The 14,696-nt window shown below is 38.1% G+C and overlaps 1 protein-coding gene across 4 annotated transcripts; it reads left to right on the forward strand.

Annotated features, from left to right (window-relative positions):
* Window positions 1-1,191: 1,191 nt before the first annotated feature.
* On the forward strand, window positions 1,192-14,371 carry LOC145798514 (glycolate oxidase 1-like). Of its 4 annotated transcripts, none has more exons than XM_082886374.1 (12): window positions 1,192-1,525; window positions 3,033-3,193; window positions 3,447-3,571; window positions 4,195-4,241; window positions 4,421-4,498; window positions 5,119-5,243; window positions 11,907-11,973; window positions 12,067-12,129; window positions 12,439-12,508; window positions 12,612-12,712; window positions 13,269-13,373; window positions 13,957-14,371. In XM_082886374.1, the coding sequence occupies exons 2-12, from the start codon at window positions 3,054-3,056 to the stop codon at window positions 14,140-14,142; spliced, it is 1,107 nt and encodes a 368-aa protein (XP_082742500.1). In that variant the 5' UTR covers window positions 1,192-1,525; window positions 3,033-3,053; the 3' UTR covers window positions 14,143-14,371. The 4 variants fall into 4 exon arrangements, with proteins under 4 accessions (XP_082742500.1, XP_082742502.1, XP_082742501.1 ...); XM_082886375.1 differs by having other exon boundaries at window positions 1,195-1,878; XM_082886376.1 differs by lacking the exon at window positions 13,269-13,373.
* Window positions 14,372-14,696: the final 325 nt, after the last annotated feature.

The raw sequence follows: 14,696 nt of genomic DNA on the forward strand, positions 1-14,696 counted from the left end.
AAAAAAAATGGTGATATTCGTTACTGTTTCCTAGAATGAGAAGTTTCAAAACTTGTGCATCCGTTTCAACTTCCAAATTAACAATATTTGGCTCCAGGTTATGACCATCTCTCATGACCCAAGGTTCAGCCTCTATGCTGGACACCATACCAAACCAGTAACCCAGTGACCCAAATGGTCTTTAATAGTCCCTCCGCAAAGGCTAATCCTGGATTTCCCTTAGCCGCACCATCTGTGTTGAGTTTGAAGGATCCAAACTTGGGAGGTTTCTAGCCCACTGCCAAGCAAGAACTGGTCCTAGTAAAATTATGGAAATTTGCAATATGTTGCCATTCAATAACATTGGCTAGACTGAGGTTTAATTTATTAAGAAGGCTCTTAACACCAGAGTAGCAACACAAATTATGGATAATAATTTTTTTTATCATTTTATTTTATTTTATTTTTACTTACTTGATTTGTACACGCACCACATTTGACAAACGCTAATTTAATTTTAATTTTGAAAGAATTCTCAAGAAACAACCCATTAAGGATGCATTTGGTTGGAAGAATTGCTGAGGAAATAGAAAATGAAAGGGAAATAAAAGAAAATAAGAAAAAACTGATAGGATTCAAATTTTAAGTTATGTTTGGTTGAGTCGGGAAATGGAGAAAGAAAAAGCCTAAAGTGAACCTAAAAGACAAAAAGTGAGATTACATTTTCCTCTCACTTTCTTTTCTCCAATATTTTCCATTATAACCAAACAAAAAAGTGATATTACACTTCTTTTTTTTTATTATTTTTCTCATCAAATCCTCCAACTAAACACAATCTAAGTAGAGTTATAATTTTCAAACAAATTTTAGGAAAATGTTTCTCTCCAGTCCAAATCGGATTGGAGAGTATTACTGGGTCTCCATGAGTCCATCACAAAATCCGCATCGATGATTCAAATCATTCAATGTGTAAGGCTTGTTGAGTAATTCATTCTTTCAAAAAATCACATTGATCAGATATTGACAGCCACTTGATCAGATTATATTTGTGTTAACGGTAAGTATATTTATTTTAAAAATCATATTTGCTGTTGACACAAATATGATTGATCAAATAACTAACAATATCTAATTGATGTAATTTTTTACAAAAATAAATTACTCGATAAATCTTACATATTAAAGGGTCCATATAATGGCCGTAATAAATCCACAAAAACTCAACAATACCTCTAATTGAGATACTCAACTACAGAGAAACGTCACCCAAATTTCAAACAAATGGGGAATTGAAAAAGTTCAAGTTTGCCACACCTAAGATCGGACGCAACAAACAGTCCAAAAATTTTCATTTTGAATTTGTGTCTACTTTTGGTTTCATCATATGCACTAGAGTGACAGTTTGCCGAACCAAGAAATTCCTAAGAGAAACAAAGCTCCACCATTTGTCCTCACTCTACTCTCTCTCTCCACTTTGTTTGCGACGCCTATTTTGACCTTGCGTTTCGTAGCTTCACTCAATTTCTTTGTTTAGAAGGAGGTTAAGGTCTGTTCTTCTACACATCCTTCACTGTTTCTTCGATCTTAAATTCATGCTTGCACTTCAATTTTAAGTGTTTGACGTTGTTTTGATTGATTCCCTATCTGGGTATGATTTGAATTTGGTTGTTTGATTTGAAGTTTTGTTCTTTGATTTCTTCTTGTATGTGGAATAATTAAGAATTTATTATATCTTTTTGTGTGTTTTGTTCTTTTGGGTTTTTCATGAGATGTGATTTTGAAGACTACACGTTTGTGCTATGTCTCAAGTTGGAGTGCTGATGATCTTGCTTTTGAAATGGTACCAAAAATTTTATATGGATGGTCAAACATGAAAGGGGAATTTCAATAGTTACAATGGTAGGTGTATTATATCCATGTATTGGTGTTCCCCTCTATGAAAGAGGCAATGAATTTAGTAGCATATGACTGCCTCACTGCCTGTTGTCCCAAGTAACCTGAAGAAAATCGGCCCACGAACATGACCCAAAATACTTAAGCCAAGTTATATACCGAAGACAAAAATAAAAAAATAAAAAATTATTTAAAGCAAGCTAGTGGTGACTTATATACCAAAGATCATTTATGCAAACTTCCAATATGGGACAACGTTGTTTCAGTGTGAATCATTGATTGCAAAATTAACAATTTATTGGACCATGTGTGCTTCCACTTTTATGTGAGATGATCCTTTTCTCACAGAAATATAGTGGACCATGTGTGCATCCACTTTTTATATGATATAATCCTATTTTGGGATTCTTTTAGTTAAAATCATCATAGGAGGTGTTTATATCCTATTTATGTTTGTAGAAGTGATTAACTTACTTATCCTGCATGAACCAATATGAAAGTTACTTTACAATAGTAAACTTCATTATTTAACCATAGAGGAAAATCTGGACTATATTTTCTAATGGCAGAAACAAAGTAGGAACTTACATATGTTGCTGAAAATTGGCATAAATTCGGCAAAGTTTAGATGTGAACTAGACAACTAAATTAGAATGAGAGAAGAATTCAGCAGAAAAATCAGAATATTTGGTCGAATTTGGGAAAAAATAGGTTTCAGAATTTTGTAAAAAATTGGTCATTTTAACAAGTGTTAAGCTGGAAATTCAATTGAAGTTTACAAGATTTCGGTAGAATTTGCCGGATTTAGCCAACTAACTCCACATTCAAATTCAAGCTCCTAGTTGAGCCAATATGATTAGGACTATTTTAGTGGGGCTTGGGGGCCTTTTAGTGCTCCTTGATAATCTTGCATTATTATTAATGTTCTTTCTTGACCTCCTTTCCCTTTGTCGATCTATACTTTTCTCTTCTATTTTTCACTTCGACATTTTTTGATCCAAAAATGTACTTTTGCTTTCATTTTCTGAACATCTACTTTAGAAGGCCTTGGTATGATCTTATTTTATTAAAAATATCTATATTTCATAATAGTTTGAAATGAATGTAGTGTGATTCTATTTCACCATTTTTTGAATTTATTTCAAACTTTCTTGGTACAGCATAAATAGTACATTGGAAAGATGGATCAGATCACCAATGTTGTGGAATATGAGGCCATTGCAAAGGAGAAATTGCCAAAGATGATTTATGACTATTACGCATCTGGTGCTGAGGACCAATGGACTCTCCAAGAGAACCAGAATGCATTCGCAAGGATTTTGTAAGCTCTTATCTTAATAATTGTATACCCCTTGCAGAGTTCTCTCTCTCTCTTTCTCTCTCTCTCTCTCTCTGGTGATTCGTGGGATTGCTTTCTACTTTCTACAAATATTAGGAACAAACCATGCCAAAAGACAAATTTCCACCATTATTTATTTATTTATTTTGTAGGCCATGATCAATGGTTGAGCTTTTATTTCAAGTTTGATTTTGGTGCTTCTCTCTAAATGTATAATTTTTCATTCAAAAAATAGGTTTCGACCTCGTATGCTTATTGATGTAAGCAAGATAGACATGACCACAACAGTGTTGGGCTTCAAAATTTCAATGCCAATCTTGATTGCTCCAACAGCTATGCAAAAAATGGCCCACCCTGAAGGTATATGCCCCTGTTTCATTGAATTTGTGCACTAGACTAAAGATAAACCAAACCAAACCAAGCCTGAAGTCCCATCAAATGGGGTCGGCTGTATGAATTTTTCTTTTCCACTTGACTCTATCCAAGGCCATTTTGTTAATCAAATTAAGGAGGTTCATATCTCTATTTATTATACTAGTCCACGTCAATTTAGGTCTACCCCTTCCCCTAACACTACCATCTACCGTCACTTTATCGCATCTCTTCATTATTGGCTCTGTTGGTCTCCGTTGTGTATGACCAAACCATCTCAATCTATTCTCTCTCAACTTATCTTCTATCGGTACTACTTCAACCCATTTTCGAATATACTCATTTCTAACTCTGTCATTTCTAGTCTTGCCACACATCCACCTTACCATCCTCATCCTAGCAACGCACTGGACTAAAGATAGTGACCTTTATCTTCAATTTGAAAAACTATTAAAGCCCTTAAATTGCTATAATTATTTATTTATTTAGCCAAACTCTATAGTTGGTGTGAATTATTTATACGTGCTTCTCATAAACATTTAGAAAAGGAACTTGTATATTGTTTCACCTTTTCACATATATTTAATCCCAAATGTTTAATTCTGGTGCAGGAGAGGTTGCAACAGCAAGAGCAGCATCTGCTGCCGGCACAATTATGGTTCCGTTTCTCATCCTCATTACTTCTTTTTATTTGAATTTACTTAATGTCTTACAGTTTGTTCCATAGTTCTGGATTTTGTTTGTGGATCAATTGGGTTTGGTTGCTACAGCAAGTTTAATTGTTATTACTGTATAATGTGCCTTTTTAATTCACTTGTGCATGGTTCGTTGTTTCAGACATTGTCCTCGTTTGCCACTTCCAGTGTTGAAGAAGTTGCTTCTACAGGACCTGGCATTCACTTTTTCCAACTCTATGTAAGTAGAGAGTTCATCTCTACTGTTTCTGATCTTTGAAATGAGAATGTATTAAAATGCTGATTTATGTTAGAAAAGCTTCAGTTATTCAATACTTTATCCCAGTTTGCATATGGTTAATAACTATAGAGTTACCTACAAAAAAAAAAGAAAAGAAGACCTCTGAAATTGAAATGCTGCATCTAATAATTGCTCAACTCTAAATTGATGGATTCTATCCAGTATCTGGAAGGATACTGGATTGCTTAAACTGTTTGATGGATTCAAAATTGTTGTTATTGGAATTATTGGATTCAAAATTATTGGAATTATTGGATTCAAAATTGAAATGGTGCATCTAATAATTACTGGAATTATTTCAATGCCAATCTTGATTGCTTCAAATTGATGGATTCTTCCAACAATTCCAGTACCTGCCCACTACGGTCATCCTAAATGCTTAAATCCTAGATACAGTTTCCTAAATATGTTCTATCCAGTATCTTCATTCATTTTTTTCATTGCATTTCCAGTCATTTGAGAACTCCACATTATTTAGGGCTCTTAATGTTGTTAATGGGTTGGGATTTCTATTATGTTTGTAAATTCGTATCATCTCATACTACCCACTTTTCTTTCAGATGATCAAAGACAAAAATGTGGTTGCACAACTTATTAGAAGAGCTGAAAGGGCTGGCTTCAAGGCAATTGCTCTCACTGTGGATACTCCAAGGCTTGGCCGTAGAGAAGCTGATATTAAGAATAGGTGAATTGAAACCAAAAAATTCAATTTTGTTTAAAACCAACAATTTAAAAGACTTGGTTAAGTCTTTCTTCTCTACCCAATTATTATTTAAACTACAAGAGGTTTTTTATGTCCTATCCTCCTTGAGTTTGAGGGGGGCTGTTAATGTAAATTGTGTAAATTACCACTACCACCCACCTACCATCTCCACTCACCCTCTCCTATATAATGAGCCACTCACCATTTGTAATATACAATAACATTATATCAATAAATAATATATAAATTCTTACATGGTATCAGAGCAAGTTTGAGAAACTAGTAATTCTGCTTCACCGGCGGGCGGCAGCCTCGCCTTGGCCGCCCGCCGGACCTCTACACATATCTTGAAATTTCTTCGAGTCCACCACCTTCAATAAACCCAACTGAATCAGAAGGTCCCTCAATATAAGCTTTTCCCAGTTTCTATACCCAGAATACAGAAGATTTTTCACTGTGACATTTACTCTAGCGGATTCGTCCTTATCCTCATTCTGAGCTTCATATCCAAATCCTCTTGTCAATCCATCATCCAAATCTCGCCGGAAAAGTACCACAAATCCTCCCGAACATTCACAAGACCACCAAGCTTCACCGGCTCACAGAAGCGGCTCGCCACCGGCTTACTCGAGTCGGTCACTTCTCTCTGGGTTCTATGCGCCAAGCGCGCCATCCGAATTTCCAGAAAGCTTCGAGTCGAGAACTCGACCGGCTCGCCGAGGTCGCCGAAGCAGCTTCTAGTCGCTGAAGCAGCTTCTCATTCGTGCCTTTCTTGAATTCTCTTCCACCCTTCGTATTGGCGAGGTAAATCGGTCTTGTGGCTTGTGTTTGGAAATAACTACAGTTTTGAATAATGCCATTGTTGGATTTTCTTGAGTGGACAAGTACCGATGGAGAATCTGCCTTTACAGTTCTTGTGCATTCCTCATTTATTATACTTGAAATTTGAACACCTACTTCTGGTGGATAGAGTAATCCTGTGCTGGGTCAATGAATGAGATTTATACGAGCAGAAAAAAAAGATAAAAAAAGAAAAGAAAAGGGGAACCAATCTTCTGGCGAGTGGCTTTGAATGTTGTGCAGTGTGAAATGGCCTGTCTGCTCTTTACAGGCTGTGCATGATGTGGGTTGGAAAAGGTAAAAGCCATATAACCTTTATATATAGTTATATATATATTTTGGTTTGTTTTCTGCTTTGCCAAATTGCCAGCCTAGTTTGGGACTTGAAAATCTATTAGAAAATTCGCTATCCCATCTTTATATCCACCACCATTCTTTTCTTTATCACACCTATCTTTATCTTTTTTCTATACAACTCTCACCCGCGCACATGCTTTCCTCCTTAATATATTATTATTATTATTATTATTATTAAACGAAAATAAAAATAAAAATAAATAAATATATATATAAAAAAAAAATACAAAAATATATATATATATATATATATTTTTATATACCGAACACCATTGCCAATTTCACATATATTCTTATTATTTCTTTCTTTATTTTTCTTTCACATTATTTTTGATCTTTTTCAAATTCCATTCATACCATATAGCTTTGCACACCAAACCATATTTTTTTCATCTCAGGGCTTAACCCCGATCACAATTTTACACACACACAAAAAAAAAAAAAAAAAAAAAAACCACAACACCCAAAGATTTGTTTTCTTTTCTGCAGACGGTCACCCACCGACCTCACTTCTTCGCCTATTCCGCCGGTCTTTTCTTCTTGCCTCCGTCTTGGGTGGCCCTTGCCGGTATTGCCTCCGTGCTTCCTAGACCACCAAGCAAGTTGCCTCCTCCCTGCTCCTCCACTACAGCATATGGTGGACCTCCAAATCGGAACATCACGGTGGCCTTCCGCTTCAGCTCCTTGTTTTCTGTCTTTAGCACACTTATCTCTGCTCGCGCATCCTTATACATGCGTTGGAGCAAAGCCAGCTGGGAGTTTAACTGTTGCACCTCATTTGTCCTGCTCTGCAGCCGGTGCGACAAGTTTGTGACCGCAGTCATGGTTTCCACACATGACTTCAGAGTATACTGATTGGCCTCAATATCAGTTTGCACCGCCATTTTTTGCTCCACCGACCGCATCGGAAAGTTCAACGGAGCAAAACCAGAGGTGTTTGGTTGAGGTTCACTGGCCACCGCACCCGTTATTTCTCTTATGGACTCGTTCAGTTCTGGAAAGAGCGTGAGCAGACCACGGGACGAGGAGGCCATGTTCTGGGTAGCTGGACGGGAATAAGAGGCCATGTTGCTGAGTGTTTCAGAGACGGGTTGGTTACAGAGTATTACAGAGTTTCTCTCTCAGCAAAGGAAGAGTTTTTTCAGAAGTTTTTTGTCTGCCTCAGCCTCAGCATCAACCTTGGTTAAATAGCCAAGGCAGCCACGCGCATCATGCGCCGCTCGGCGCTCGACGCCAACCTGGACACACCTTTTGATGGCACGCCTTTTGATGAATTGGGCACGCCTTTTGATGGCACGCCTTTTGATAAATTGGGCACACCTTTTGAGGGTGCGACTTTTTAAGGGTCCGACAAGACTCTGTAAACTGTCCCGACATTGATTCCGGTTAGCTCCTTCAAGGGTCCGACAAGACTCTGTAAACTGTCCCGACATTGATTCCGATTAGATTCTACAAGGGTCCAGCAAGACTCCGTAAACTGTCACAACAACAATCACAACATTGTCTGCTACAACGGTCCGACATGACCCCATAAACTGTCTTCTACATCAGTCTGACACCGCCATCCAGTGTCCTCTACAACGTTATGACACCACCATACAGTGTCTTCACCAACGGTCTGACACCACCATACAGTGTCCTCTACAACGTTATGACACCCCCATACAGTGTCCTCTACACCGTTATGACACCACCATACAGTGTCTTCACCAACGGTCTGACACGACCATACAGTGTCTCCTATCCTCTTTTATTTTTATGTATTTTCTTGTTTTGTAACTCTCTCCAAACTCAAGTTGATTAGTTCCTATCCCCCTTGAGTTTGCGGGGGGCTGTTAAAACCTATCACCTACTTCACCCACTTAAACCTACTCCACTAAACCTAACCCACTACACCACTACCCCCTCAACTTCACCTACTCCTCACCTACTACACTCACCCTCTCCTATATAATGAGCCACTCACCATTTGTAATATACAATAACATTATATCAATAAATAATATATAAATTCTTACAGTTATCCTATGGACATTGTTGTTAGAATCATGCGATTCATAATTCGATAATTGCATGGAATGACATCGTTTTCCCAAAATAGAAAAATAAAGAAGAAAAGAGATCAATTAATTATATTAATTTACATGATTTTATATGTATATACATGTATACAATTTAATTATATTGTGTTAGAATTTACCTACACCTACCACCACCTACTACCACACCTACTACACCTACCACCAATTTACCCTCACCTACTCCTCACCTACTACCCAAACCCTCTCCTATATAATGAGCTACTCTGCTTTGTAATATAAAAAATCAATCTTGTAACACATCAATCAATAATACATATATTTTTTACATGGTATCAGAGTAAGGTTAAGACTCTAGTAATTTTGCTTCACCGGCGGGCGGCAACCTCGCCTTGGCCGCCCGCCGGACCTCAATCTATTCCGCTTCTTTTCTACCCATAACTTTCCATCCCTGCCTAAAACCTCTTTCTCTAAAATCTGGATCTCACAATCACCAGATGCCATGTTCACGCCACCGATAAGCCCATCGTAGTTCGGTCAGTGTGGATTGTCAATTTCGAGTCAGAGTTCGAACTAATCCGACTCATCATCGATCTCTACCCTTTCGTCTCCATGGACACAGAATTCCCAGGTGTGGTGGTTCGTCCGAAGAGCGGAATGAATTTCTTCCGCAATCGCAATCCCACCGCGCATTACGCGACCCTGAAAGCCAACGTTGATCTCTTGAATCTCATTCAGATTGGCCTCACTCTCTCCGATTCAGACGGTAATCTCCCCGATCTCGGCACCAACAATTGCTACAGCTGGGAATTCAACTTCATGTTGTTGACTGATATACTTTCCTCCGCACTGATCTCCCTCTCTCTCTCAGGTTTTGAGCTGCTGAGGGATAGTGCATAATGGGTGTTGATCATGTTGTTGACTGATATACCCACCACACACACACACACACATTCCCATAAACAACAACTGATCTCCCTCTCTCTCTATATTTTTTTTTTTATTTATTCTCCTATATCTCTTTTTTTATTCTACTATAATAGTCTAATAAACTATTACACATTACACCAACCCCTGCGTCTCTCTCTCATCTTTCCATCACACCCAACTTTTTTTTTTTTATTTAATTATTTATTGTTTTGCTTCAACCCAGACACCAACTTTTGTCCCCCTCTTTTCATTTCTTTTTATTTTTATATTATTCACCCACCTCTGTTTTTTCCACTCTTTATCAAGTGGCCTGAATTTACTGTTAATATACCAGCTCTTGGCAACTTCAATATCAATTCCACCTTTTTCAAGAAGTTTGACTACAGCAGTGCAGTGGGTTAGGTTAATTGGGTCTGTCCCTGGATATCCTAAGGCTCCTAATTTGAAAAAGTGGGGACATATGACGTTGCGTACCATTATCATCATCATCATGTTCCCCACTCTCTCTCTCTTTTTTCTTTTAGCAGTTTGAAAACACATGGGCATGTCCCTCCTTTTTTTTTTTTTTTTCAATTTCTCCATTTCTCTTTATACAAAAAAAAAAAAAAAAAAAAAAAAAAAAAAAAAAATTCATTCCAGTTGATTTTTCTGCATTTCCACACCTACCATTCGAGTTTTCCAAACACACTTGCTTTATTCATTTCAGGGATCAACCCCGATCACAATTTTACACCAAAAAAAAAAAAAAAAAACAAACAAACAAACAACCACATCAACAGGCGGGATTTTTTCTTCTCTACTATGCTGCCGGTCTCTTCTTCTTGCCTCCGTCCTGGGCGGCCCTTGACGGTGTTGCCTCCGTGTTACCCACTCCACCGAGCACGTTCACTCCACCCTGCTCCTCCACTACAGCATATGGTGGACCTCCAAAACGGAACATCACGGTGGCCTTCAGCTTCAACTCCTTATTTTCTGCTTTCAGCACACTTATCTCTGCTCGCGCATCCTTATACATGCGTTGGAGCAGAGCCAGTTGGGCGTTTAAATGCTGCACCTCATTTGTCCTACTCTGCAGCCGGTTCGACAAGTTTGTGACCGCCGTCATGGTTTCCACACATGACTTCAAAGTATACTGATTGGCCTCCACATCCGACTGCACTGCCATTCTTTGCTCCACAGACCGCATCGGAAAGTTCAACGGAGCAAACTCCGGGGCGCTTGGTTGAGGTTCCAGTGCCACCGCACCAGTTCTCTCTCTTGTTGACTCGTTGAGGTCGGGAAAGAGGGTGAGCAGTCTACGGGAAGATGAGGACGAGGCCATTTTCTGGGCAACAGCGTGTTACACATGTTCTCTCAGCCTCCGCCTTCATTTATATAGCACATGACGAAGAGGCCGACACGCGCACTGTCGATCACGTGCATCGCCGCGTGTCTGGCGCGCCTTTTGATGGCACGTCTTTTATGGATTGGGCACGCCTTTTGATGGCACGCCTTTTGAAAGATTGGGCACACCTTTTGAGGGTGCGACTTTTTAAGGGTCCGACAAGACTCTGTAAACTGTCCCGACATTGATTCCGGTTAGCTCCCTTATGGGTCCGACAAGACTCTGTAAACTGTCCCGACATTGATTCCGGTTAGTTTCTACAAGGGTCCGACAAGACTCTGTAAACTGTCCCGACTTAGATTCCGGTTAGTTTCTACAAGGGTCCGACAAGACTCTGTAAACTGTCCCGACATTGATTCCGGTTAGTTTCTACAAGGGTCCGACAAGACTCTGTAAACTGTCCCGACATTGATTCCGGTTAGTTTCTACAAAGGTCCAGCAAGACTCCGTAAACTGTCACAACAACTGTCACAACATTGTCTGCTACAACGGTCCGACATGACCCCTTAAACTGTCTTCTACAACGGTCCGACATGACCCCATAAACTGTCTTCTACACCGTTATGACACCCCCATACAGTGTCCTCTACCACGTTATGACACCACCTTTCAGTGTCTTCACCAACGGTCTGACACGACCATACAGTGTCTCCTATCCTTTTTTATTTTTATGTATTTTCTTGTTTTGTTCCTCTCTTCAAACTCAAGTTGGTTAGTTTCTATCCTCCTTGAGTTTGCGGGGGGCTGTTAGAATTTACCTACACCTACCACCACCTACTACCACACCTACTACACCTACCACCAATTTACCCTCACCTACTCCTCACCTACTACCCAAACCCTCTCCTATATAATGAGCTACTCAGCTTTGTAATATAAAAAATCAATCTTGTAACACATCAATCAATAATACATATATTTTTTACATATTGATATTTGTTTCATTTTAAACACTATTTGTGGGTTTTTATATGGATATACGTATATAAAATTATATATTATATATTAAATAAAGTGAATCTTACGGTTCACGATACAATGCACAATTCGCTATTTTAACAAAAACGATTTACGATTTGATAACAATGCCTACAGATTTAGTTTGCCATCACATTTGACATTCAAGAACTTTGAGGGATTAGATCTTGGGAAGATAGATAAGGTGAATGACATAAATGATTGACTTATTCTAGACTGATGGTTTTTATTTATCAACTGGGTTTGCCCATGACAAATTTTCCCGGTGATCATGCAGACCAATGACCCTGGACTAACCACATATCTTGCCGAACAAATTGACCAGTCTCTTAACTGGAAGGTGAGGTCTCTTTTTCTAGTGTGAGATTTCTTGAACTTTAGTTGAAAAGTTATCATTTGAAATGCTTGGGTTTTTTTTTTTTTTTTTTTCAGAAACAACAAAGAAACGTTTGAAAATGCCCACCATTTTCTTATCATTCTCATTCTTCTGCGATTTTTTTTTTTGAAAAACAACTTTTTTTGTGTTTCCTAAAACGTGAGTTATTTTCAAAAAAAAATTCTCGAAAACAATCTAAAAAAATAAAAGTAGAAAACAAAAAAGTGAAAAAAAAAACAAAAATAGACCCCTTTTCTTTGGCATTTTGGACAGGATCTAAAGTGGCTTCAGATGATCACCCATTTACCAATCCTATTGAAAGGTGTTTTAACTGCCGAGGATGGTAAGCAAGATAGTGATAAAATGAGAAGTTCTCTTTTCCTTCTTGAGGTCCTACTTGCTAATGTTCTCATCAATGTAGTTCACATTTTTGGAAAATAATGCAGCAAGTCTAGCAGTACAAGCTGGAGCCGCAGGAATAATTGTGTCGAATCATGGAGCTCGACAACTTGATTATGTCCCTGCAACGATTATGGCTTTGGAAGAGGTATATCTGTTTGTTTTCATATGTTTGGTGTTCTGTATAATTCACTATTGAGTCAAAAGGTTTAAAACTTTGTAATCCTTATTGCATGACATAGGCACATTGCTGAACCACATATATCTTGTGTTTTGTGTCTTTTGATTGTTTCTTGTTGCTGTTTTTTGTGATTGGAACTGTTTGATTTCTGCACAACACACGTGGTAGTCGTTTTTATTTCTTTTTAACTTTCTTTAGCTTCCTCATTCTTTTCCCGGTGATACACAGTTTAGAAAGGGAAACAATTCCCTTATTTTTCCCTCAAAAACTTGGTTTGCTCTTCATGACTCATCCAATTTATACCTGAAGTTCGTATTTCATATGAGTGTTGGTTGTGGTCACTTTCTTCTTCTTTTGACAATATTTTATCTCAACAAAATTCTTGAATCATCAAGCTTTTCTCCTTGCTGAGTGGTTTCCCTTCTAACTTGTCGATACGCTGCAAAAAGTTTAATGATGTTGCACATGTTAAAGCCATTTGTGTAATTATGATACATTGCCATCCCTTCGAGGTAACTTGCAGGTTGTTAAAGCTGTGCAAGGCCGAGTTCCTGTCTTTCTGGATGGTGGGGTCAGGCGTGGGACAGATGTCTTCAAAGCATTGGCTCTTGGAGCATCTGGAGTATTTGTAAGTGAATAGGACCTTGATTAACAAATTCAAAAAAGAACCATAGTCCCTACAGTTTCTTACTATAGTTCATATGGTCCAAATGGAGATGCCGATCCCAATCAGTAATGGTGGAAGTCTAACTTAATGGGCAAAATTTTTGCAATTTGAACAACCTACATTATATAACGAATTGTCCTTCTTTCTTGCACTATATTAGACAACTTGCACCCTATAACCAAACATTCTTCTCCTTTTTCACCCTCCCCCTCCCTCATTCTCTCCCTTTCGCTGCCCTCACTTAAATTTATTTAAATTCTGAAAATAACCTTTTTGTCTATCAAATTAGGCTTTAGCGGTTATTGACTTTGTCAACCGTCTTCAATTAGATCACATGAACTGAAATAAAAAAAACTAAAAAGTTGAAATAGAAGGAAAAAATATGGCAAGAGTTCAAGAGATAAAAATTAACCTTGCATCGAAATATACAATGTGAGAGTTTCTCATAAAACTTCTTTCATGGCCATTCATTCTTGAATTTTCTGAGACTAAATGGCACAAAATGGTAGAAATCTCAACTCTTTGATCTTGTGATGACTTTCAGATTGGAAGGCCAGTAGTGTTCTCATTGGCTGCCAATGGTGAGGCTGGTGTAAGAAAAGTACTGCAAATGCTCCGCAATGAGTTTGAGCTAACTATGGCGTTAAGTGGTTGCCGCTCACTCAAGGAGATCACCCGCAACCACATCGTGGCCCCCTGGGATCTTTCACATATTGTACCCCGGTTGTAAAGATATTGATTACAGTATTTTCAAGCATGTTGAGTGGATGTTTGGTCAAAACTTGCTCTTGATCTGATATTCAACCGAAGGACTTCCTTATCAGTATAGGATCTTGAAATTCACCGGTTGGATTTTTAATCAAACTCTCCTGCTTCTTGGCGTGGTTCTATTGGTTCAATTCATAGAGACAAACTGTTTTCCTGTTTTTTTATTTATGTTTACATAAACTGTTTTCTTCTTCTTGTTGTATTACATTCCATTCCATCTTGTGATAGGGGTGAGCAGCGAATATTTCGATTTGTCCAAAATAATCGAACCGAACTGATCCGCTGCAATTTGGATTAATGCGTGATGACGAGCGGACAGTTGCAGATTGATTTTTTTCAATCCACCTAGTTTTGGACGGATGGCGGATTTGAGGTTCTTTTGGCTGCAACTGAACCATCAAATCACGAGCACCCCTAATTATTTTTAAGACTTTGTGTTTTTAATTTGTTTAGATATTATGTTTATGTTTTCAATTGAAAAAAAGTTTAGATATTCTGTTATGTTTTTAATTTGTT

This window comes from Camellia sinensis, chromosome 9 (assembly GCF_055761805.1).
Source record: "Camellia sinensis isolate YWXY chromosome 9, ASM5576180v1, whole genome shotgun sequence".
Taxonomy (NCBI): domain Eukaryota; kingdom Viridiplantae; phylum Streptophyta; class Magnoliopsida; order Ericales; family Theaceae; genus Camellia; species Camellia sinensis.

What these genes read in the sequence shown, in the direction of transcription:
- LOC145798514 (XM_082886374.1), top strand. Translation starts at nt 3,054, where the DNA reads ATGGATCAGATCACCAATGTTGTGGAATATGAGGCCATTGCAAAGGAG. An exon ending in AATGCATTCGCAAGGATTTT is followed by an intron (nt 3,194 to 3,446) that starts GTAAGCTCTTAT and finishes TTCAAAAAATAG; the next exon opens with GTTTCGACCTCGTATGCTTA. An exon ending in ATCTTGGGAAGATAGATAAG is followed by an intron (nt 11,974 to 12,066) that starts GTGAATGACATA and finishes GTGATCATGCAG; the next exon opens with ACCAATGACCCTGGACTAAC.